At 43.5% G+C, this 25,401-nt stretch overlaps 1 protein-coding gene across 2 annotated transcripts; it reads left to right on the top strand.

Moving 5' to 3' along the window:
- The first annotated feature begins 228 nt into the window (after positions 1–228).
- On the top strand, positions 229–24,341 carry CAPN6 (calpain 6). Of its 2 annotated transcripts, XM_031446529.2 has the most exons (14): positions 289–365; positions 3,090–3,186; positions 6,645–6,824; positions 15,567–15,698; positions 16,722–16,930; positions 17,415–17,607; positions 18,165–18,358; positions 18,614–18,691; positions 18,799–18,985; positions 20,580–20,702; positions 20,881–21,083; positions 21,658–21,779; positions 22,150–22,286; positions 22,890–24,341. In XM_031446529.2, exons 3-14 carry the CDS (start codon positions 6,660–6,662, stop codon positions 23,070–23,072), a joined length of 1,926 nt encoding a protein of 641 aa, XP_031302389.1. In that variant the 5' UTR covers positions 289–365; positions 3,090–3,186; positions 6,645–6,659; the 3' UTR covers positions 23,073–24,341. The 2 variants fall into 2 exon arrangements, with proteins under 2 accessions (XP_010993651.1, XP_031302389.1); XM_010995349.3 differs by lacking the exon at positions 3,090–3,186 and having other exon boundaries at positions 229–365.
- Positions 24,342–25,401: the final 1,060 nt, after the last annotated feature.

Raw genomic sequence — 25,401 nt, 5'->3', positions numbered from 1 at the left:
GGTTCTGTTTCTCCCTGGAAACAGAAAGAGCTTTCAAACGTGGCTTCCTGGGTTTTTCAGTTTGCGAGTGGGTGGATCTGGAGTGGGCATCCCATCTGCACATCTGGTAGGGGCGCTTTCCAGATTTTCCTCCTGACTCGGGATCAGCTTCTGACTGCTAGGCGGGGCAAAGGCTCCTGAATTTTCTGTGAGGCACCTCCCCCCTGTGAGCACAGCTTGGTACAGCCCAAATAGTTTTCAGGTTAAGAAAGCCAGAATCTTTGTTCAGCCTCACTGACTGAACAGACGTTGTAGGGGTTACCTGGCCAAGAGCAGTGGTAGCAGCAGGCAGCGGAGGCAGCAGCGAGGCTCCTGGGATAACTCAGGTGAGTAGAGAGGACATGCGCAAACTTACCCTGGAATTTTATTTGCTGGATAACTTAGTGTCTAAAAGAGGTGAAGAAACTTGAACTTTATAGGTAAACTCTGCAACTGTAATTTTATGGTTTGTCTGCACAGAATGTGTGTGCATAATAGCACTTTGGAAACTTCAAAACTAGCGGAATTTTGGATTGCTTATTTTGGGGTGTAGAGGGGGTAATTGTGGTTGTCTGGCAATGAGATTTTTTTCTGGTGATATCTGCTTACTTTTTTCTTTTTTTGGTCTTCTGTTACTCAGAATACCTGGCAAAGAAAGACAAACCTGGGAGGGAGATGTGAGAGGGAGAACCCACATCGCCAGGGCTTCATTCTAGCTTCTACTGACCCACAGCTGTGGGCAAATTATTGAAATGCAGGCACATCTTGGAGCCACACTATGTGCAAAAGGTCTTTAAGCCCTGGAAGTGGGGGTGCAAGGGCGGTTCATCATACATGGGAGGGAAAGGCAGCAGAGTTGTCCTGTCTGCACAGCCGGGGTCCTCTCGTCCTGGTGACAGGTTGATCTTGGCTATTTCCTGATCAGCCCCTGCCCAGCCTGGTTTTATTCTTCTCTGATTCTCACTTTGGTTTAAACTTTGATTTGCAGCTGGGGCTCTCTCAGCACCCACTCCCCTACATGGCCACTCGTGTTCTAAGAGGTTAACCTGGCTACTTGACCAGAACAGCCTGGGGTGAGAAGAGGGCAGCTAAAGGATTGGAGCACTGCAACTGAAAATTGGTTCTGAGGATTTGGGGCTTGAAATAGGGTGAGAAGCATATGGGAAATTAAAGAAATTCTGCCATCCTGACAGTCACTTCTGGCTTCAGGATAAAGCATCCTGCTTTGTATCAATTTTTTTTTAATTGAAATTCAGCTAATGTCTCATTTGCTAATCTTTGTTTTGAAATTAAGGACATTGTATAGTCTGAAGGAATTTAGAAAAAGATTCTATGGGGGGGTGGCTAATTAACTTGCATTCCTCCTGCAGTTTGTGTGTGTGTGCGTGCGCGTGTGTGCATGCGTGAATACTTTGGATTTGAATCGCATTCTTTATTTATCCTTAGAGTCCTTAGCAGGCTAGGGAAAAGTCTAAACACTTGTGTAGTCAGGAATAGGTTAAAAACAGGCTTTCTGTATCCTTGGGAGTTTTCAGTTCTTAAATTAAAAGCAGAAAAAGCCCCTTTGTGACCCCCAAACAGTGTTTCTTTGATTAGCCTTGATTTGAAATCATCTCACCTTCTGACAGCAATTCAAAACCAAAACTCCTAAGTGCATTCTTGTAAGAAGAGGACAATAAGCATTTTCAAAAGCGGTGTCTTGAGGTTTTGTGTTTAGGGGCTCCCCCTCCTTTTTTTTTTTTTTTTAATTGTGGTAAAACGAGTCGGGAGGTCTGGGTTTTAGTGCCAACTCTGTCGCTAACTCTATAACCTTGGACAAGTCCCTTCACCTTCCTGTAAAAGCAAGGAGTTGGACTAAGTGATGTATCTCTAAGAGTCCAGCCAGTGCAGCATTCTAGAAAAATTGGAATTAGAGTCTCACAAGGCTGTAAAATTAGACTTTTAGGATGGGCTTATTCAGCCAAGAGGGAAACATAGGGTAGTGGGGCAAGTCAGCCAAAAAAGAAAGGGGGAAGAAAGAGGAGGTACTGAATGGTGGAGGGGCCATTTTATATTGGTCTTTCAGATGTTTATGAGTGCTTTACTTAAAGTATGTGATCAAATCGCTTCATTTTTCCACTAAGGACAGAAAAGGGATTTAATTTGCTCAAAACAAGCATTTCCTAATACCACTGTCCTACATTGGTCTTATCCTTAACAGTTAGAAAGTATGTTCACATACATAATAGATCTCCTCAATAACACCCCGAGGTGTATGAGGAAGCCATTTTATTCCCATTGCTCTTGTGGGGAAACTGAGGGACAGAGACGTTTTACCTACATTAAATGCTGGTATCTGGGACTTGATCCTGGATCTCCTGACTACCTGTGCTCTTTTTGTGCTTCTGAATTGCTTTTTATTTTTTGATAAAGTTCTGCAACAATGGAATTAAGGGAAATTTTGTGCTTTTTTTTCTCTTCAAATTTCTTTGAACAGAATCTTCTCTCTGGGCAGCGTAGATGTGTCCTATATAAGGCTGGATCAGAGGACTTTTGTGGTCCCTTTCAGATCCCAGACTATCTGGTCAACAATTTGAATCTGAACAGCCATACATCCCAGGGAGATGCATGCCCATAGGTGTGGCTCTGCCTCTGCCTGTGTGGACATGGAAAGCACTATTCTCTGTGTAACATGTGGATGCTGAGTTTTTATGACTTCTTCTCCAAGCCCTATTTCTCTCATCACACCACCCCTAGGAGTGAGGATAGGGACTGCTGATTGTGGTTAAAGTGGTTGCTACTTCATGCCCGGGCAGAGTTAAATCTTCTGTATTCAGTTTGCTCTGCAAACTTCTAATTGCTTTTACCTCCGATTTGGCCCCAACTATGGCACAAAAGGGGAAACTGGGGAAAAGGAGAAACCAGCCAGAAATAGCACCCCCAGGGCCACGTTCTCTCCCTCTCTCCCCCTTAAATGCCCTCCTTCCCCCTCCCACTCACCCCAATCGAAAACAATTTGTAAACCGCAGACTGGCTTTCTTCTATCAGATAATAACTCTCTCTAATAAACTGAGGCAGATTTCATTTTTTAGAGCAAAATCCGGTTTCTACTCTAAGGCTGACCCACAGGTCAAGAACAAATGACTTTCTTCTTAGGAGTTTGTCCAGCTCCCCAAGCTTTCCAGTCCGGTGAGTAACAAAAGCTCGCGCTCCTAACTGCAGCTTTGTGGGCTACGTGGCAGGCTCCCTCCACATCCCCTGGCAATTCCTAAGTCTCCACACCCTGGAGCCACCCCTCCCGCTCGCCTTGGTCCACACGGCCTTCATACCCTATCTCTGGGCGGTGGATCCCTATTCAAACAGTGCTGCTTAAGACCATTATCTCAGTGCAAAACTCCACACTCCTTTTCACCCAACCACCCATAATACTAGCCCTCAGGACACAAGGTCCCTCTTCTTGGGTGTGCACATTTCCTTTGTTAGCTAGAGGCTCTCTTTGGTTGATACTTAAAGCCCCAGCTTTGATTCTGTTTACCGACTTTCCTTATGTGCTCTCTAACCTAAAGGTCTTCACAGCTGGATGCAGTCAGATAGCAAAGAAGACATATTCCTGTCTCCACTCTCCTACGCGCTGGCAGGGCAAGTTGTTGATGACGACCCCAACTTACACATTTCTAGGTTTCCAAAAGTATTCCAAGACCTAACTGATGAACCCTCGGATGCGAAGGGTTCAGATTCTCCCATGATCATCAAACCGTGGAAATAAAGGACCTTTTCAATAGCCACCATGGCAATAAATTCTAGGCAGAATGCCTCCAAGTTAGGTATCATGTTTGCTTTGGAGGGTTTTTCCTCATTTGAGCTAAAAAAAAAAAAAAAACCTTCTTTAAGAAGGCAGTAAGTAAAAGAAGCAGTGTGGCGTGATGGAAAGCTGTACACTATATCTGGCACGACCCAGACCTGGGTTTGAGTCAGCCCCACTATTTTTCTAGCTGTTTCTTGTCTCAGCTGCCATTTCTGCAGATACAGAATGAAGGGCACAGATAACATCTACTAACCACGGCTGCCATGAGGAGAGCAGGAACCAAAATGCCTCCTTCGAACAATAAATTGTTATACAAACATTAATTTTCTACATAAAGCATTCATCCATTCTATAAATACTTCCTTAACAATGGCCGGGTGCCCAGCTCCGTGCCAGGCCATGAGAGGGCTTACAGTGTGTCTCTTGTATGTATAGAGCCCTTGCTACTGATTCAAAATACCTGTACACTAACCGCCTTATTAGGGACAGCCACAGTGTAAGGAGGGCAGGATAAATAACCCCACTCCCCTGATGGGGAAATTGAGGCACAAAGAAACCAAGGTCACAGCGAATGGAAGACTGTTCTCCTCTTACCTAGTCAGAAATCGGGGTCAATTCTACCCTGTAAGTCCGACAGGGATGGGACTACAGTTGTACCCTGATGAAAGCCTGTCAAAAGTTGAGGCTGATACCTTGCTATGCCTTATTTCCCCTGCGCTCCCAAAATGCATGTGCCCTCTTCCAAAAGGCTTGGCCTATCCCCACCAGCTGTGCATTCTGCCTCTGATAAAGTCTACTGGGATCATACCGGTTTTGAAAATCCAACTTGACTTTCTTTTCAATTTATGCTGTTTCTATCTGTAGACAGGCCCGCTTTATATAACACGGATTCCCTTGCAGGCTCCTGTCTGCTTTGCCATTTGACTGAGTAACAGGGGAGACTGGCTGGGGCAGAAGGCCTTCCCAAGAACAGGAAATACTCATTTATGCAAAACGTTCAGGGACTAGGAGGTTCTGGCAAACTAAATATCCTAATTGCCCCAGACTATCCCCCATTTACAGTCCCCAGCCTCTGGCAAGCCACCAAACCTTCCAGGAAAAGCAAGAGGCACAGTACTGTTTGTTACAAGTTGGAGTACACGCAAAAATTGGGGTCCATTTGTCAAAGGCTCCAGAAAGGAGTCTGGGCACACGTTCAGATTGGCGCTGACGCTGCTTCATGGACACTGATTATTGATACCATCCATGACTTCAAATAATACAATGAAATACACTTTAATATTTAAAACCCATGGACAGAGTTAAATCTGATGACTGAAAAAGCATTTTGGTACTTAGGGTGTCCCATAGCCTTCAATTTGAAAAAGATTTGTTAATAAATAAGGCTAGGGAAAACTGTGATTATTTTCAGCTTTTTATTTCTTGGATTCCGAGAAAGGGTAAGTTTGTTTACATACGTTGTAGGTTGCAAATAACAGCGAATGAAAATTTTTGATGGTTTTCAAATGGGGAGACTTCTTTACCAGTAAGGCATTTCTATGTGATACTGAAAAACATGGAATAAGATAGGAGAGCAGTATGATTAATATTACACTTTTTATAAAATAGCAACTGCCTCATTATTAACTGGGTTTTGAGCTGCGTTAACCTACACAGATAGTCTTTAAAGTGCTAATTAGCCTTTTTTTCTCAAATTTCATCCATTTTTTAGCAGACACTCTGACCTTAGCCTGATTTTTTGTTTCAGCCCTCATGCAATCATAACATATAGACACAGTTATCCTTAAATTATATTTTTGAAATAATTGGTGTCATGTAAATTTTACAACCCCCCTCTTATTTACCATTGACTGTCCTGAGAGGATCATTAAAATCATTACAAATCTAGCTTTGTGAATCAAGCAAAGGCATTGAAAACCCTTTTATCACCCTAAAGCTATTTAAAATCAAATTTGCCTTTCAAATTACCCTCATAAAAACCAGTTGTTAGGGGCATTTGAGTGTGGAGCACTCTGATAGACATGGCCTGAAGATCCACTAGATTAATTCTCTGTTTAGGCATGTGAGGTTTTTTTAAGAAAAGAAAACAACAGTGTATTGCCAGGGGATAAGAATCTATAGTCCACCAAATTAGTGTAATTGAATTTTGGAGTCTGCCTTTTATCGCGGGCAAATGATTGCACACTAGACTTTGAAGAAAAAAAAAACACATACAATCTCTATCTTTCCTTGTCTTTGGAGGCCATCTGCTGAGCTCTGTTTCTTGCATTAGCCTTCCTGGCCAGTAATAAAAATGCAAAGCTCTTTCATGATAAAAGGGAAGGAATTGTGTAAAAGGGCTTGTTAGAAGTGAGAGCGGCTGCTTCTCCCCTCAAGCACAAAGTGTGTGGCCCTTCAAGGGCACCAAATTATTCTGAATATAGTAAAGCAATTTTTCCCCTTGATCTTCAAATTTAGAATTGTTCTTTGCTTTGAACTCCTCCCTGCCACGTAAAATGGAAGATGGCCCTTTAAATGATAACCACCCACGTTTGGCTAGCAATCTTTGCATTTATTATCTATTTTCTGATAAGATTGTTAAAGTCCCTATTACCCCATCTGGCAGATGGGGAAACTGAGACCCTGAAATGGTTTAGGTGCCTTACCCCAAGCCCCAAACTAATTAGTTGCAGAACCTGGACCCTTCTTTCCCTGAAAATGGTGACTTTTCCTTTAAAGCTAAACTTGAAGTGCCTAGCTCCAGGAATAAACCGCTGAGATGATGACTGTTTGTCTAATCTCAGGTGATCTTTCAAAGATTTGAGAACTTTTTCCTTCAATAACAATAATTTTCTCATTCTAGACATAGTTTGACATTATGGGTCCTCCTCTGAAGCTCTTCAAAAACCAGAAGTACCAGGAACTGAAGCAGGAGTGCATCAGAGATGGTAGACTTTTCTGTGATCCAACCTTTTTGCCTGAGAATGATTCACTTTTCTACAACCGACTGCTTCCTGGGAAGGTGGTGTGGAAGCGTCCCCAGGTAACTTTCTTGTTCCCATTTCTGTCTTCCTCTTGATCTCTTTCATCATAAGTCTCCTTCTTCCTCTACTATTTAACTGACACAGCCCACTGCGTATAGACCAGTTGAGAAGACAACTTTCAAATGAGAGGTTTTATGGATCTGTGCTTCTGGCTCTAGCTTGAGGAAGCTTGCATCTTAGTCAGATTTAGTAACTTAGAACAAAAAACAGCTATACCCTGCTTGTTTTCTTTTGGAAGTTCATTTGAGTAAATATGGTAACTCAAAAAGCAACTCTACTCTTGTCTCTTTACTGAGTTACCTATCACAGCAACTTCAGGATCATCTCAGACCACTGAGGAGAAAAACTCCTCTTATGATGAGCAGACATGAAACGAACTCTACAGGAACAAGATGGAGTTGGAATTACAGGAGGGAGGCTTCTTTGCTGCTCTTTGGATACCATCACCTGTATCCTCCCACAATTAGCAAAGTGGGATCCAAATAGGATTGTAACTCTTTAGCCACCTATTAGTGGTTACTATGGTTCTCTGTGGAACATCTGTATATTGTATCTCTAGAGCAAATCTCAGAACTCCTTCACAAGCCCTCCATGAGTGGGAGGTCAATGTGTAAAATGATAAGATGGCAGAATCTGGAGAATAAATAGCAATAAAAAAAAGAAAATCAGTTGGGGTGGTGCCAGGAGGGGGCTGAAGGATTGGGGAAAAATATGAAAATAAATATATATATGTTCATGTATGACTGAAGCATTATGCTGTACACCAGAAATTGGCACAACATTGTAAACTGACTATACTTCAATTTAAAAATATATACCAAAAATTAGCAATCTTGCTATATCTAAAGGGTATAACTGGATAGGAGGCTATTCAACCTGGGCTTCTTCCCAAAGTGGGTGACCAGGTATATAGGCCCCAGAGGGCTGTTATGAAATGCAAATTCTGATCCTATTTAATGATGTAACTTTTGGAGCACTGTTACGGAGCCATCTCAGTCACCAACTCAAGGTCTGCCTTCTTCCATGAGCAAGCTAGCATTCTTTAGTTGAGATTTCCACAGCTTAAACTCCTAAAGGGAGTTCTTCCAAGAGCTACTTCTGTTTATGTAGGTTGCCACCAGGTGGTGCTAAGATACATTGGTCAGTTCAAGGTTCTTGTCTTCTGTGGGACTCAAAGGACATGTCTCAATGTTTGCCTCTAAAGTATGATAGCCAGTGAGAATATAAGACTTGGAGAAGTTCTCTCAATCAGAAGGAAGATTACACTCCTGCTGGGCCTCTGGGCCTCCAGTTGTTGACATCCCTGAGGAACATGAGCATAGTTCACTAGCCACTAGTTCAGTATGCAGAGAGGTTAAGATTTTTTTTTTTCAGAAATGCATGGAGAAAGTAGAAATACGTGTTAGGGAGCCACTCTTATGAGTAGATGGTGATAATGAGGGGCACCAATCCTTTTTGATGGCTGGGTATGAAAGAAAGGAGATCAAGAGGGAAGAAGTAGCTGAAAAGAAGGCAGCAAATTGAAAGAGGTTTTCTGGAGGAGGGTGTCTTTTAAAACTAAGACCTGAACATATTTATAGGCCAAGGAGTAAATAGTAAGGAAGAAGAGGTTAAAGATACGGAAGAAAGAAGGAATGATGGATGGGGGTGAGGTCCTGGAGGAGGTGGAAGATCTGATTGGGCAGTAAAATTGCAAGCCAACCTGAAGCCATTCCTCAGATGTGATCCAAGCCAACAGTGCTTCCTGTACTGGCCGGTCTTTAGACACATCCTCCTTCCTCTGTCTTGGCTCAGTCCTTTGTCTTTAGCCTTCATCTTCCAAATTCTGTGGATTGAGTCCTAGATGGATTAGCAGGGAAGGAAAAAGCTTAAATAACCATGGCAATACTCCATCTTGCCTCTGAGGCAAGCAATACCCCTTCCAAGGTGAGGGAGTGTCAGGAAGAGAGAGTGAATGGGGATGAGTAGAACAAGAAACAGGCATTTGTGGCATGCCTCCTATGGGCCCAGATACTGTGTTTGGAGTTTTCTATACATTCATTTCATCCTTATTTGCTATGGCTTAACAAGGTAGGTATCTTAAAAATCACTTTAGTGGAATTCTTTTTTCTGGTGTAAAAAATAAAGGTAGATACTATGTTCATTTTATTGATGAGGAAACTGTCTCAGAGAGAAGGTAAAAATTTTCTCAGAGTCAGACTGCTAACAAGCTGGGATCTGAATCCAGACTTGACTCCAAAACCTGTATTTGTTTTGTTTTGTTTTATTTGGGGTATATTACCTTTATGAAAGTTTGCCAAACTGTTTTCCAAAGTGGTTGTGACATTTTACACCTGTATTAGCTTTTACTCTACTGTGCCGCCATGTCAGGGAGATAGATTTGCCCTTGTCTCTTGATAAAGTATGTACCTTCCCTCCAGCGAGTTCTCACACTCCTCCTCACTATGTTGATGCTGTACATCCATTAATTGATCCATGCTCTCCTCTTTGAGGGGATATTCTGAGCTTAGTCTTAATTAAGCCCAAAGGGAGAGTCAACTGAGAAACATTTATTGAGCGCTTACTCTATGCCAGCCTCTGTGCAAAATACAGACAAGGCCTGGGGCAAGGGACTCCCATTCTAGTTGAAGAGATGGATATTGAGCTATCAAAGAGTTAAAGAATAAATTAATGCTGAATACAGGAAGTGCCATTTTCAGGCATACAGACAGTAGATCATGTAGGGTTTTGAAAAGGGGGAGATCAGGGTGGTTTGGAGTGGTTGGGGAGGGGGCCTCTTGTGGGGAGTAGGGGAAAAAACAATGTTCTGGACCACCATCTAAGTCTCTCAAAAAGCTGTAGATTCCTTTCCAGCCAGAGTGGAGGCCAAGCCTGTGGTCAAGAACCACGTCAAAGTTCTCTGGCCTCCCATCAGAGAAGCAGAGAGACAGCCCTAGGCCTCTCTAAGTTGGCTCAGGAAGACCAGATGGGTCATTGGACTCACCCATCTCATTGGCAAGGTTGAGATCCTCGTCTGCAGGGAAGCTTACAGACATCTTGTCCCCTTGGCATGCCACACAGCCTCGTACTCCACCAGGGTTATTTTCTGAGGTCCCTAAAATGGAAAAGGCACAATTAACTTGATATTTTCCGTCTCTTTCCCCTCCTGTGTTGAAAAGCCTCTACCTTTATAAGCGTCCATGTCTGTAAACACCATTGCTCATCAAATCAACCAACTCCATCAAGTCCCCCCATCCTAGGGAAGGACTGAGTTCCCCTTCATCCCACTCGCCATTTCCCTGCTGTGTCCTAAGGAGCCACTTTAAATAGGCAGGGATTATGAGAGTGTTTTGCAATTGTTCAATGCCAGTTCATCTGTTCATACCCTCCAGAGGAAAATCCTTCTCCTTAATGCCCCCAGCTACTGTCCTAACTTCCTGTGTGCACAGGCATATTGCCTGAGACACGTGCTCCTGAACTTTCCTATCCTCCTGGGCCTTCAACATACAAAGCCTTAGTCAGTTCTAAGAGCTGAGTTATACTGAGTTGCAGTGTGATCATAAGACTGCAGGTAGGAATTTTAGGCTGAAATCTCCTGCAGGTAGGAATTTTAGGCTGAAATCTCATTGCCAAATTCCCACAAAAAATCTCTTCTCCAGCTCCCTCCGACTACTCTCCCTTCTTACCCGCCTCTGGCTTTTTCCCTGACTGACTCATGCCCAGCTACAATAGTGTCAGACAATTCTAATCTCTGACTAAAATGGAGCAAGGCCTCATGGGGATTTGCACAGCCAGCTGAGGGGGAAGCAAAGGCACCTGCACAAGATCCGTCAGCTCTCTGTTGAGTTTTGAGTTCAACCCCCACTACCATTGCTCTTGCTCAGATCTTCCACTAGCGAATATCCTTCTTGGAGGTATATTGCGTGGGAAGAGGCTGGTGAGGTTCTGGATGAAAGCAAAGGTGGTAGGAATGGAAGGAAAAGGTTGAGAGAAGACAGTAGAAGCAGAACATACAGGCCTTGGTGATAGATTGCACGTGCAGGAATGTGCTAATAGAAATTTCCAACACCCAGCTCAATGTGACACCTCTGTACAGTAGTTTTGGCCTAGATTGTTCATGGATTTCTTTTTCTTCCCAGAGACCATGACCTTCCACCTGAGTAGTACTGTTTTCAGCAGCTGATACAGTCGAAGAGAGTTGAATAGTCCCATACTCTTTCCATCTATCCTATTTATTATAGATTCTGAATTTCAAAAGCGTTAACAGCTTTATCAAAGTACAATTTATATACTGGAAAATTCACCTTTAATTTAAGTAGACAAAGCAATGAATTTTAGTAAATGTACAGAGTTGTGCAAACATCACCACAATCCAGTTTTTGAACAGTTGCATTATCGCAATATGATCTCCCGTGCACACTTGCGGTGAGTAAACCCCTTCTCCTTCCAGTCACAGGCAACCACTAATCTACTTTTAGTTTCTATCTAGATTTGCCTGTCCTGAACATTTCACTTAAAATGGAAATATAGTGGCTTCTTTTGATTAGCATAATGTTTGCAAGGGTCATCCATGCTGTAGCTTGTATCTGTTCCTTTTGATTATTGAACTGTCTTCCGTTGCATGGATATATAAATTCTTCCCAATAAAGCAGTTTGGGATTTATACCTTGAGTCTTCTAGCAGAAGGTTCAGATAAGAAGATAATTATGTAGTGACTTCATTGTCTAGTTTGGAAGTGAAAGTTAGGCTTAACATATTATTCTCAGGCTCCATAGTGAGTTTTCCTTGGAGAGGTTAGGAAGGAAGAGAATGTTTTACCAATGACAAGATCTTCATGCAGAAGCAAAACTCCCCAGTGGGTAAAGTGGACTCCTTGTGCAACTGGTCTACCATTGGTCCCTGAGCCTAGGTCCACCTATAACTCTCTTGTCTTGGGAGGGTACAATTTTCTAAGGATAAGATAATGGCTACCTAGGCTATCAATAAAGTCCTCAGGTCCTGAATGGCAGCCTTGAGCTCTGAGACTCTTTATAGCCCTGGACTTAGTCATAATGTACCTACTGCAGGACCAGCCTCACTTGCAAGTGTCCATGCCTCCACCCCCACAGTATTGCTAGACTGCACGTAGCACTTTTGAAAGTGCCTCCACTCTTCTGGCTGCTGGTTTTCCAGGCAGGCTTTCATTTTACTGTGGTTCTTGAGGTTTACCCTGGACCTCAATATTTATTGTCAGCAAATTTCACCTGCGTGAAAAAAATAATTGCTGCAGATGTGAACGTGGTAGGTGAAAGGAGATCCACATAGAGTGACACATGTGGGGCTCCAAGGCTTATAATTGTATGCCTGAACCCCCCTACCCCCAGTAGAGGTCTCTAGGGAGGGATATGAGGTAAGGTCAATGGGAGGGTCTCTCAATGCTCAGCTAAGAAAACATATTTTCTAGAGAAGCTACTTTTCTTGCTGAAGGCTTTGGCTTCAGGATGGGGGTATGCAGAGACCATTCCTGGATTTACTCTTGGTGCTCGACTTCCTTGTTGTGTATTTCCCCCCAAGAAATTATTTTGCCTTGACAAACAGCCCAGGTCAAGGATCATGTCGACTTGCCAACACAGCTGGGAACCATTAGGGGTTCAGCAATCTTCCCTACCTCTCAAGCCACCCAAATATGTGACTGTGTGAGCTGTGACCTCTCCTCCCTCTCCACTCCCTACCATCCCAGCAGAGCTTGGGCTGAAATACACCACCTGCGCTCTGCATCTCAGCTCTGACTTGCAGGAAAATTTCTCTAGCCTTGCTTCCTCACCTCCACAGGAGGAGACCCAGTTGTCCAAATCTAGAGGAGAATCCAATAAATAGCCATTTCACTGTTTTCAAATTTGTCACCAAAACGTCTGTTTGGCTTTTGGATTTGCGTTAGTTCATTACCCTTTATCCTTTCTACCTCCTTGGTTGCTTTCTAGTCGTTCACTTTAAAGAGGTAAAAAAAAAAGGTGGCTTAATAAAAATTTTCTCCCCTGTTTCACATCATGGTGCTGACATACATGAGAGATTGATTCATATTTAATGGACTAAATTGAGGAGATTAAAACTCATTGGTGATATTTAGCCTGGAACCAAAAGCTGAGACATGTGTTAAGTCAGTCTTCCAGAACAATGGAGAGCTTCCAGGTGAGCGTTAAGCAAAGAGGCATAAAACACGGGGATGGATGATTGAGAGAGGTAGTTGCATCTCCATCCCTGAAGAGCCACATTATATTACCCTTCATGTGGTGGCCACTGATATACCTGAAGGCAAAAGGATGGACCAGCTAAGGTCCAGAGGTTCCTTCTCTAACTGTATGTGGTTCTGAAGAACCTAAAACTTCCATCGAAGGTCTACTAACTAGCTGAATGACAGGAGAGGCAACTTACTGCCCTTCTCTGAGCCTGTTTCCTCATTTGTAAAATAAATAGGTTGACTAAATTGTCTCTAAAATTCCTTCCAGTTTTGACAGTCTATGGACGATTAGCTTATCATTTTTTAAAACCCATTATTATAGCCAACCATCACGTGTGAAGAGAGGTAAAGTAAAACTGGTGCATGGGCCAGTTTATGAGAGGAAATAGAAAATAAAGTGGATTTTTTTTTTTACCCAAATGTATATTCTCCCATGATTATGCACAGGTTTATACATAAACACACACACACCATATATATATACTATGTATTTTATATATATATAAATCACATTCAGCTTAGTCTACAGGAGAATAATTATCCAGTTCCTCAATTTGAGTTTTGCTTACATGTTTTTGTTTATTTATGTGACCTTTTATGTCTTAAGTAGAAATTGACATGCCAGAAGTGTTTGCTGATCCTAGATCCCTACTGTGAAATGAAAGCCTTGTGGAAATTCAAGACACTGTAATGTAACCCCAAGCACTAATAACTCTACATAAAACCAGCAAATAATTTACCTTAATAAGCTAAAAGCACACTTTTCCACATATCAATGTTCGCTTTATTGTTTTTACATGATAGGAAATTATTATATGCGTCATCTAAGTCCAAGAAATCACTGTATAACTTTACATCTTGCTCCAAATACAATGGTAACACCTGACCCAGGAAGAAGAAACTTTGTTTAGTTTCATCTTAGAAGGGGCGAAGAAACAATCAGAAGAGAAAGGATATCAGGATCTAAATAACCCAGCATACCTGCTTTATGTTCAATAAGTGGCAAAACAGGCAGCTCCCAACCCATTTAAAAATTAAGTAAGATAGAAGTCTTATCCTAAGACAAAAAAGTTACAATGAGACACCAGACATGCATCTAAAAAAAAAAAAAGACCATAAAATCCAAAGCTGACAACCCACCTCTCTCCTTTTGGCAGAGGGATGACCAATTAATCTTCAGTTTGGACTTATCCCTGCCCAGAATGCCTATCCCTTTCCAGAGTTATTTTGGCTTTTAAAGAATATAAGGAATGTTTTATTCTGTAGACCAGACCCTTCATCAAGGAGAATTATGTCCATTTAAAAAGGGGGTTTGAGAACCAGAAAAATGTAGCTGTCTCTATTTAATAATTTTTAAAAGGATATATGTCTAGATTTTCTTTCCATTTGAGACTAGGATTTATTTCTGCTGGGTAAGCAGAATGTCAAGGTACTGGCCAACAGCCTTCTCCACGAGCTTTTCTTCATCTACCCAAGACTTCATTGGTATTTCCTGCCTTTGAACTCTGCAAGTGCTGATACTCTGAGTCCCGCAGTCATGTAGTCAATTATGTGGTGTCACGTACATGGCTCTGCCTTTGTCCATGCCTGTCTCTCTACTCGTTATGCCTCCATACTTCTCCCTTGTCCAGCTACTTAACTCTAGTCATTCTTAAGGCTTCATCTTGACCTTTACCACCACTATGCAATCTCTTCTGTCTGCCACCAGGGAAACTTTGGGGATCTTTCCTTTAGGCACTGATAATACTTTGAAAATGCCTCCACTGTACCCTCATTACATTGTGTTGTAATTGTACTGTTTGAGTCTCATTTTCCTACTTGCAGGGGAATGGCACAGCTAATGATATGTTAAGGAAAGACACACACATAAACCCTAAACAAATACTGCCCCTACTCTGTCCAAGTTCCCGCAGAACATCTGCTGTGGGAAGTGCGTCTGCTGAAGCACTCCTGTGCGTGGTCTATTACCACTCGCTATTCATGCTGCTGCCATCTGTATTCATCCAAAGATGTGCAGAAATCTAGTTGCCATGGAGACCACTGTTGCCTTTGCTTTATGTTAGGAAAGGGCTTCATGTATAAGGTCTCCTAACTCATTTTCCTAGAGAAGGAGAAGCATTAATGTCCACCTTCATCAGGCCTTGTCTTTCAAATGCAATCATCCTTCCAACCACAGGTGCTTCAGAAAATCTCATCCTGACAAATAGGATCAGAATGTAACGTGCTAATCCCACATTCTCCGCTTTAAAATCTCACTGCTTGCAGGGAGGGTATAGTTCAGTGGTAGGGCGCATGCTTAGCATGTGTGAGGTCCTGGGTTCAATCCCCAGTACCTCCATTAATAAAAAAAAAAAAAGAGTTCCTTCTACAAACATTTTATCTAGTAGTAACACATAGTGAAAAAAGACTATGAAAACAAATATATGTATATATATGTATGACTGAAACATTATGCTGTACACCAGAAATTGACACAACATTGTAAATCACATTGACTCTTGAGAAACAATTCCCAGATTCTTAGAACAAATTATTGTATCCACAGGACATCTGCGATGACCCCCGTCTGATTGTGGGCAATATCAGCAACCACCAGCTGATCCAAGGGAGACTGGGGCACAAGCCAATGGTCTCTGCGTTTTCCTGTTTGGCTGTTCAGGAGTCTCACTGGACAAAGGTATTCCCTCTCTTATGGGACCTCACTTGGTTTCCACCTTCTTGTCTTCTTTAGTAACTTTAGGAAAAGTCAGCTCGTAACTTTCTTGATTGTTTAATTCCTGAAGTCAGAGGTGATTTCCCTCCATTTTGTTATGAGAATTTTTGTTAATCCAGAAAGTTGGAAGAATTTTACAGTAAATACCCATATATTCACGTAGATTCTACTGGTTATATTTTACTCTATTTGCTTTGTCACACATATTAGTTGATCTCTTGCCACTTGCAGTTCTTTGGCTCAGTAGCTCCACATACTTGTATTCTCTGTACCTACTGGGGTTAAAAAGCCAGTAGGGGCCAGGAAGTCACTAACAGATATGAATAAAAGAAAAGGTGAGAAAGATGGAAATAGATCCTTGAAAAGGTTCTCATAAATTATTAATAGTACAAAAATTCCTTTGGCATTTAGCTAGAGTCCAAGGCAATGAAGTGTTGACTTGGGACAAAGAGTTTTCTTCAGAAAAACAATTTTAGAAGATTAATATGTAACTGTATTTAAAAAGGAGACTTTCTCAAATGTAATTTTATTCAAGATGTGAATGAATTCTATAGTCTAAGGAATCTGCATGAAATCTTTACGACAGATCTTTAAAAACTGAAACCACCAGGGACCTTGTATTTTGATTGCTTTTGCTTTTTAAAAATGCCTGTTTATGTGGTTAAACAGGCAACCATGAATATGTTGTGTAGACATATGTTTGTAGATTATCTGTGGGAAATAATTTAACCCCTAACTTGCTGCCCCTAATCACCCTGTGTGTATTCAAGGAAGGCATGGTAATATTATCCTCAGCAAAACTCAACTGAGGAAGCAAAAATTGTGGGAAAAAATGCTCTACCAGGGATTCCCTAACCTTGACCCAAACCCAGTACATTTGATGTGTTTTCTGTTGCCACATGGATTTGCCATAAGTCAACTGTAATCTCAATATTTGGATATAGTCTGGTGAATAAGTTGATTGATTGAATGTTCTTATATTTCCAGACAATTCCCAACCATAAGGAACAGGAATGGGACCCTCGAAAACTAGATAAATATGCTGGGATATTTCGCTTCCGTTTCTGGCATTTTGGAGAATGGACAGAAGTGGTGATTGATGACTTGCTGCCCACCATCAATGGAGATCTCGTTTTCTCCTTCTCCACCTCCATGAATGAGTTCTGGAATGCTCTATTGGAAAAAGCTTATGCAAAGTAAGGAAGAGGGTTGGCTAGTCAGTGGTCAGGCTACAGGAGGAAAGAAAGGCCACATTTGTCTTGGGACTCATGCCCTTCCAGCTTAGCCCTGAACTTTAAATTGGGTAAGATATCAGTTAGATCCAAGGCATTGCTTTGGGCCTGGGCCCTCCATAATCCTAGATGAGAAAGAAATCAGCTATTCTGATTTCCAGTAAACCCCTACCTGCTCCCAGATTCCCCTTCCTGCTGCTGATCCACAGATCCCATTATGGCCTCAGATTTTCTCTTTGTCTAATATTTACCTGTAGAAAGAAATTCTGCATGGACTGTCCTAGATCAACCTAGCCTAAGCCTGTAAATCTGATTATAGTCTCAAAATAGCTTTCATTTCATACCTAGAGAAAAGTTAGCTGGGCAAACAGTGTTCTAATTTTGGGGAACAAGATGTCCTTGACCTGGAAAAATTATTTTACAAAGAACCTTGCCTATTTACCCCCAGACTGCTTGGCTGTTATGAAGCCCTGGATGGTTTGACCACCACTGATATCATCGTGGACTTCACTGGCACATTGGCTGAAACTGTTGACATGCAGAAGGGAAGATACACTGAGCTCGTTGAGGAGAAGTACAAACTGTTTGGAGAACTGTACAAAACATTTACCAAAGGAGGTCTGATCTGTTGCTCCATTGAGGTTTGTACTCACCAAAACCACTCTTTGCTCACTTCTGGCAGAGGAGACCATAACATTTAGTGAGGAACATCACCCTTACCCTGGAGATCCAGGACAAGCCATTAAGAAACTCAGAAAGCTAACAATAGGCACTGAGCCCTGGCACAGAGGCTAAGGAACTTTAACGTTTTACCCTTTTGTACCAGTCATCCCACTGGGAGCCGATGCACCATCTAAGCTGATGTAAATAGCCTCTGCTAAATTATTCCTCCTTCCTTTGCTTCTAGGTGTGGAGGTTATAGCTGTTTGCTTAAAGAATAAACCAGCCCCACCAAATTTTAATGCTGTTCCTATCAATGTACTACTGTGGGTCATTTGAATTGTTTGAATTGTTATATTAAATTTTTTATTTCCTTTCCTTGGCTTGCTTTGTGTCAAGTTAGGCAGCAGGATCAAATTTCCATCTGCATGAGAGAACTAGCTTCAACCCTACTAGGGTAAACCAATCAATGAAAAGAAGGAGCCAGGTCTTGGGTATGCCAATTCTTGTGCCCTTATGTATCTTTCTTTGCTCTCAGTCTCCCAGTCAGGAAGAACAAGAAGTTGAAACTGACTGGGGCCTACTGAAGGGCCATACCTACACCATGACTGATATTCGCAAGATCCGTCTTGGAGAAAGGCTTGTGGAAGTCTTCAGCACTGAGAAGCTGTACATGATTCGCCTGAGGAACCCCTTGGGGAGACAGGAATGGAGTGGCCCCTGGAGTGAGATGTAAGTGGCATTCCACTTTGACGGCTGCATCCCCAAAGCCCAATACTTTCTCCCAACCCATCCCTCCAGACTGTTAGTGGGCTGTCAATGCTTAGTGACATCTGTGGGCTCTTCTTGGGTGTGGGGTCTGTGACTTACCCAGAGGTGAGACAAGGCTGTCCCTGTACCCATGCCTTCTGCTCCTCTGGCATCCTGCTTACTGTGGGAAGTCAATGGCAAACATAATGGTTTATCCTTTTGCTCATTTGCTTTTAGTTCTGAGGAGTGGCAGCAACTGACGGCAGCAGATCGCAAGAACCTGGGGCTTGTTATGTCTGATGATGGAGAGTTTTGGTGAGGAGAGGTTTTTCTGTGCTCAGGGAATTGGGGCTTCCACATGGAACTACAGGGGTAGGCATTAAGTACCAGCTGCACTTGTTCCCTGCACTCTTTCCATTCAGGATGAGCCTGGAGGACTTTTGCCGCAACTTTCATGAACTGAGTGTCTGCCGCAATGTGAGCAACCCTATTTTTGGCCGCAAGGAGCTGGAATCAGTGGTGGGATGCTGGACTGTGAATGATGACCCCCTGATGAACCGTTCGGGAGGCTGCTATAACAACCGTGACACTTTCCTGCAGAATCCCCAGGTTTGAATCAATTATTTTTCTTTGTCTTCAAGTTACCAACGCAATAGGAAGCTGGAGTATTTCTTTGACATCGGTTCTCCCATTTACAGCTTTTGTGTAATATTCATCAACCAAGATGTGTAAGGATTGGCTCAGATGCTTGTAAAGCATAGCACTGTGTCTCTTTGCAAAGAAGTATCTTGGCAACTTTATCAAATCCAAGCCACCTCCCCTGGTTGCCTCTCTCTTAGCCATATTGCTTGGTATGTCTCTTTGACACTCCCTGCTTCCTTGTGATGGTCCCACATTGGAGAAAAAGGATCTATTTCCAGCCACATTTCAATTCTTTTTCATTTTTTTTACTTCCTAATTGCTCTCTTGGGTGCACATTTACTATAGGTGCCCTCTTTTTCATGCAGGTGATTCTTCTGAAACCCATCATTGTGCCTCCCTTTTCTCATCTAGAACACCAAGTCATTCTTCCCAAGATTTGAATTGATACCCTGTTAATGACCCCATTCCATCCATCTCCCATTATAATGCTATTCCAGGTGACACATGAGAGGTCCAGTCTGGACACACACCAAAGCAAAAAAAAAAAAAAAAAATCCAAACATCCAAAGCCTAAACCTATAATATTCTTGATGGTTTTATCGCCAAATGTGCTGATGAGCTAACCCACAGGAGAGAAGAATTCTGATTGTATTGCAGCCTTACCTGGGTGTGTCTCTTCTTTCCATGGACCTCACTGGCCACCCATTTTAAAGGATACTAAGGCTGGTGGGCTGATTGACTTAAATTATACTTTTCTCCATCCTTTCTACCTTAACTGTCCCTAAAGAAAAGAAAGCTCCTATTACCACCCCCCTTGATTTACAACCCTGGAAATGCTTTAATTATCAGGCACATATACCAAACTGGAGAAATGGCCCTTTGGGCTTCACAGTTTGAGTGCCTGCACAGGATGGACCTATGGGGACCTTGTGAGTCTATGGTTCTGCATCTATTTCCTGTTTCTTACTAGGAGAGAGAGAAAGAGAGACTGAGAGAAAGAGAGTGAGAGAGAAACATAGACACAGAGAGATAGAGAAAGAGAGACAGACAGAGACAGAGGCAGTGAGAAAAATCTGATGCCTTTTGGTCTTATTTCCCAATGGTACCATGATTCCCCAGATAATATTTGGGTAATCATGCATGCAGCTTCCTTAAAATGGTGGTAGCAAAGCATCAATTTGCCAAGGAAGTGGATCCAGCCCTTCCACGAGTCACACTCCCCAAGGGCTGCCAATAGGAGGCTAGCCTGGGTGATGCTTCAGTGTCAGGTCAAGTCAAACAAGAATGCTGTCTTTGGAAATAGAAAACTCAAGACCATACCGAACTTCTTAAAATAAAGCATACCCTCTTTGGTATCAAAGGCCTAGGCAAGAAGTTGTCTCTCTCAACACATTTAGCAAGTCAAGGAGTTATCCCAGGCCTCACTGTCTGGTCAATGGTAAAACCTAGAAAATAACCCAAGTCTCTACTTCCCAAGGCAGAGTGTTCTTCCCTGAAATTTGAGCTGGTTCCTCTGAAATGGAAGCACTAACTAAGCTCCTTGCTGGCCTCTTTCCCTTAGTACATCTTCACTGTGCCTGAGGATGGGCACAAGGTCATCATGTCACTGCAGCAAAAGGACCTGCGTACTTACCGCCGCATGGGAAGACCCGACAATTATATCATTGGCTTTGAGCTCTTCAAGGTAAGAATGGGCATTTGGAGCAGAGAGAATGATGGCAAACAGCGTCAAAATTAAGATGGCTTGGGTGGAGGGGAATGAAGACAGGTCCAGAGATAAAGAAAGTAGAGGACCTAGGATCCTCCAATGCAAAAACTATGATTTGCATGGAGTGGAGCATTTCAATCTCCTTCATTTCCAGGTGGAGATGAACCGCAAGTTCCGCCTCCACCACCTCTACATCCAGGAGCGTGCTGGGACTTCCACTTACATTGACACGCGCACCGTGTTTCTGAGCAAGTACCTGAAGAAGGGCAACTATGTGCTCGTCCCAACCATGTTCCAGCACGGCCGCACCAGCGAGTTTCTCCTGCGAATCTTCTCTGAAGTGCCTGTCCAGCTCAGGTTCTGTTTTCTTGGCCAGCCCTGCCAACTCCTATTCTCTGCCCTGCCTCCATTCCTTAACCCCTTGGCCCTTTCCTACTATGCGAACACTCAAAGGGACAACTTGTTCAAGTCAGACTTAACGGAAATGATGGCAGGAGAAATATTTCTTGAAGTGGGTGGGTTACAAGAAATTCCCTGTGGAGGTCTGAGCTTCAGAGCTCTGAGTAGCCATTTAAGGATAACAGGCCTATAGCCTAAGCTTTTCCACTTATATTTTATCTTCTGTTCTCTGGCCAACTGTCTCTTCTCTTAAACAGCTGGCACTCCTCACTGCTCCCCTGTTATGTTCTGAGTGCTGGGTCACCAAAGCTACCTTTTCACCCCAGCCCTGCCTACTCTGATCTTTATCTGCTGGTCCTTAAAGCAAGGGGAAAGGAAAACATGCTCATAAAATATAAGGCATGTCTGCAGAGGAATGGGCTAGGTCACTCGGCATTTCATGTTTTTCAACAACAAGGTCTGCTCTGGCAAGCCTATCTCCTCATCAAAGGACGTTCGTCATCAATGACGTGTCTTCTTTTTGATGTTCCAGGGAGCTGACTCTGGACATGCCGAAGATGTCCTGCTGGAATCTGGCTCGTGGCTACCCAAAGGTTGTCACCCAGATTACAGTGCACAGTGCCGAGGGCCTGGAGAAGAAGTATGCCAATGAAAGTAAGAACTGCAGGGGTCTCTGGGAAGGCAAAATTCAGTCCCAGGTATCACATACATGGTTAGAAAAGCTGCTCACAAATCATTGTCTCCAGTGGTATTTTCAGTCTAGAGAAGTCAAGTCTAGATGACTGTCAACCAAGGCAGAAAATGGGATGTAAGCTTCTTTGCGCAAGGCCTAGCTAGTATTTATTTTTCTATTCCTATATAAAGTATAGAGAAGAAAAGGGAAGTAAGAACCAAAGTCCTAGGTCATTCTGGTATGTGGGTCTTATGCTAAAAGTCCCAGAATAGACTTAGTGAGATAGTCTCTTGATTATCTAAAAAGAGAACTTTAATCACTACATTAAAAATAAATGTTACTTTGTTCCAGCTGTAAACCCATATTTGGTCATCAAGTGTGGAAAGGAGCAAGTCCGTTCTCCCGTTCAAAAGAATACTGTTCATGCCATTTTTGACACCCAGGCCATTTTCTACCGAAGAACCACTGACATTCCTATTATAGTGCAGGTGAGAATGTGAACAGGATCCCCCAGGATGTCTCCTATTCAATATCTGTACTAAGATCCTAAGTACCCCACAGATGTCTGGGATACAGAGCGAGGGTTATCCCAGTGTTTTGCTTGTTTGTGTTGTACTGAAAGACACCTCCCACCAGGCACATTCCCTGATTTCCTTACTCATCTCCATCCTAAATAGCCTCTCCTCTGCTTATTTCATCACAGGCAGAAGTCCACATGCTGGCAGACACACACGTTAACACGTGAACTGTAAAGTCCCAGGTGGGGAAGCACGTGCCAGTTCAGATGACCCTCATCCTGCTCTGTCAGGACGGACCACTACAGTTTGGTTGTTTTTCTGACTTAGCGCTACTGACCAGCTGCCTTTAGGTAGCCATATCAGAGGTCAAGGTTGATCCAGAGCTCTGTCTGCTGGCTTTTTGTCTCTGCTCTTTCAGGCGCCTTCCCCTTCGCCAGAGAGGTATCAAGAGAGATAGTCTCTTGGTTTTTGAGCAGATCTTTCTAAGCTCAGCATTAGATTCTAGGTGCCACTAGGCCAAGTCCAATGTCACAGAGGGTTGCTCATCTTCATTCTCTTGACTTGTCTTTTCAGGTCTGGAACAGACGAAAATTCTGTGATCAGTTCCTGGGGCAGGTTACTCTGGATGCTGACCCCAGTGACTGCCGGGATCTGAAATCTCTGTACCTGCGTAAGAAGGGTGGCCCAACTGCCAAAGTGAAACAAGGCCACATCAGCTTCAAGGTTATTTCGAGTGATGATCTCACTGAGCTCTAAATCTCCAGCTCCAGAGAATCCTGACAGAGCTTTCCCACCCTTTTATTTTCTGTCAGAGGCTGATTCTTAGCTAAGATTTATAATCTTTTGAACGAAAGAAATTCACAGTAATTAACTTTTCCTTTCTTCTGATAAGTTCCCCATACCTCCCGATCCAAGTAGCGTAAGTAGCTACGTAACCTATATACCTCCAGCAGCTGGACGGGGGGAGGTGACAGTCCTATCTGGAGATCAGACAGATGTTTGCCAAGGAAAGATCTCTGGGTCTTCCGGGGGTGAGATTCAAGCAGGACAACGACAACAGCCTGGACACCCTACTGATATCTTTACTGCTTTCAGGTGCTCAATATTAACTCCCCTGTAGGGCATGTTTGGGAAGGAGGAGGGGTGATCGAGGCCAAGCTGGTCTAGCCTGACATCCCAGCTCCGATCTGAACACTGCAGCTGTCCCCCCAGCAGCGTTTCACCCAGCAGCCAGAGCCTGTTTCCACGTCCCCAGCCTGTACCACCACCGCCACCACCATCACATCCACCACCACCAGTCACCACCTCCGGAAAGTGTAGTCCTGCCCTTACTCCAGTCACCCCCCCATAGTAGGTTTTAACTTCATGTTGAGGAAGCTTCCTAGGTGCTTAATCAAGAGCTGGAGTTTGGTGAGGCTCAGACAGCAGGAAGGGCCTGAGCTCCAGCTCCATGGAAGCCAGCTGTGTGCCACAAGAGGGAAAAAGTGGAAGAAGCTGCAGTGGGAGACAGAGCCTCGGTCCCCCACCCATCCACACACACCTACACTCACACACGCGCACGTAGGCGCGCACGAACTACCGTTCAGGCAGTCAGTGGGCAAGAGGAAGGATGACGAAGGACCACACCCACTGCCAGGATGAGAGACTCCATCCAGGCAGAGTCTCCACCCCAGCCAGTTCGGGGCCCCTGACTGCAATGTGAAACCTCCTGCTGCTGCTAGGTTGACAAGCTCGTTGTCCTGTGCCTCCTAATATCATTGGTACTGAAGACCCCATCTGGGGCCTTCAGACTTTGGGTCCCATCCCAGACCCCTCAGGCTTTTTCTCTCAGTTGGGAAGCTTCGCTCCCTGGGGATGTTTGTTTGCCCTCTTGTTTTTTTCAGTACTTCTACGGTATTTCCTCTAGAGTCAATCATTCTACAATGCCCTTCCCTCCATCTCCTCCATCAACATTCTACCCCTCCTTCAAGGCCCAGCATAAATACCACCTCCTCCATGAAGCCTTTCCCCACCCACCCCCCGACCCCCCACCTCCTACAATATTTCCACGCTTCTGCAATGATGAATAAAATAACCTAGCTGTAGTACGTAGTCTAGTCCAGCACGCGATCATTTAAAAAAATTATTTCATAGGGTTTTTTTGCTCGCTCCTTTCTTAACCATGTTTTTCAGTCTGTGTAACCTCTGCGGTGCCTTCACCACACTGCCTTACATAATCCAAACCACAATAAAGTTCACATTTAATAACTTGACCAGTCTTGATTTCATTCGATGGCACAGGAGAGATGGCAAGAGTGGCCATCTGCTGAAACTTGTTTCGGAGCGGTTAGAGGTTGGGGTGAGGGTGGGGGCGAAGCTTCCTGTGACTGAAGGAGGCAAGACTGCCCAAGACTGATGGAGGCAGAGGCCTAGGCTGTGTTCTCACTGTGTAGTTCTTCATCCAGGTGGGGACAGGGTTGATAGAATGGAGAAGGGGCTCTTCTCTATGCCATATTTAGGGATATTTGGATGGTATTTGGGGCTACCTGATTTTGAAACCCCTCTGAGATTGGACTCAAGGCCAAAGTCACAGCAGCCAGATCTTTCAAGAGCGGGCCTCCCAACGGGAGAAGATATCAACTCCTCCCTCCTGGCATATCCCTTAGAGCTGAATGAATGCAAAGGCTTCACTCACTTGCTTCCACACTCAATCTGCCATCGGCCCATTTTAGGGTAGGCTTTGGGTGAAACTCCTCTCTTTTGTCCTTGAGTTCTGCCTCTTTGGCAGGAAAGGATGCTCAGGCAGGGGAGGGGTCTCCAAGCATAGGAGAATGGTCCTCAAGCACAGCCCTTATTCCCTGTCCCTGCAACACCAACCCAGAACCTGCTGTCTTAAGCATAGATGTGGTAGAGCTTTGTCAGAAATGAAGTGTCCGATACAGATAATGTAATAGTTCTGTATGGTCACCAGATGGCACTATGATATTACCATTAAGCTCAAAGGTGCTACCATCTTTTAAGGATGAGAAATTTTTTCCCTGAATAAAAAGGTAGAAAAGGAAAAGAACTAACAACTTTTGATTGTCTTCCGTGTGTCAGACTCCAT

The sequence above is a fragment of the Camelus dromedarius genome, chromosome X, assembly GCF_036321535.1.
Source record: "Camelus dromedarius isolate mCamDro1 chromosome X, mCamDro1.pat, whole genome shotgun sequence".
Lineage (NCBI taxonomy): Eukaryota > Metazoa > Chordata > Mammalia > Artiodactyla > Camelidae > Camelus > Camelus dromedarius.
Note: the sequence above shows the minus strand (reverse complement) of the source record. Positions and strands in the feature narration are given on the sequence as shown.

What these genes read in the sequence shown, in the direction of transcription:
- CAPN6 (XM_010995349.3), top strand. Translation starts at nt 6,660, where the DNA reads ATGGGTCCTCCTCTGAAGCTCTTCAAAAACCAGAAGTACCAGGAACTG. An exon ending in AGGAGTCTCACTGGACAAAG is followed by an intron (nt 15,699 to 16,721) that starts GTATTCCCTCTC and finishes TTATATTTCCAG; the next exon opens with ACAATTCCCAACCATAAGGA. An exon ending in TTGGCTTTGAGCTCTTCAAG is followed by an intron (nt 20,703 to 20,880) that starts GTAAGAATGGGC and finishes CTTCATTTCCAG; the next exon opens with GTGGAGATGAACCGCAAGTT.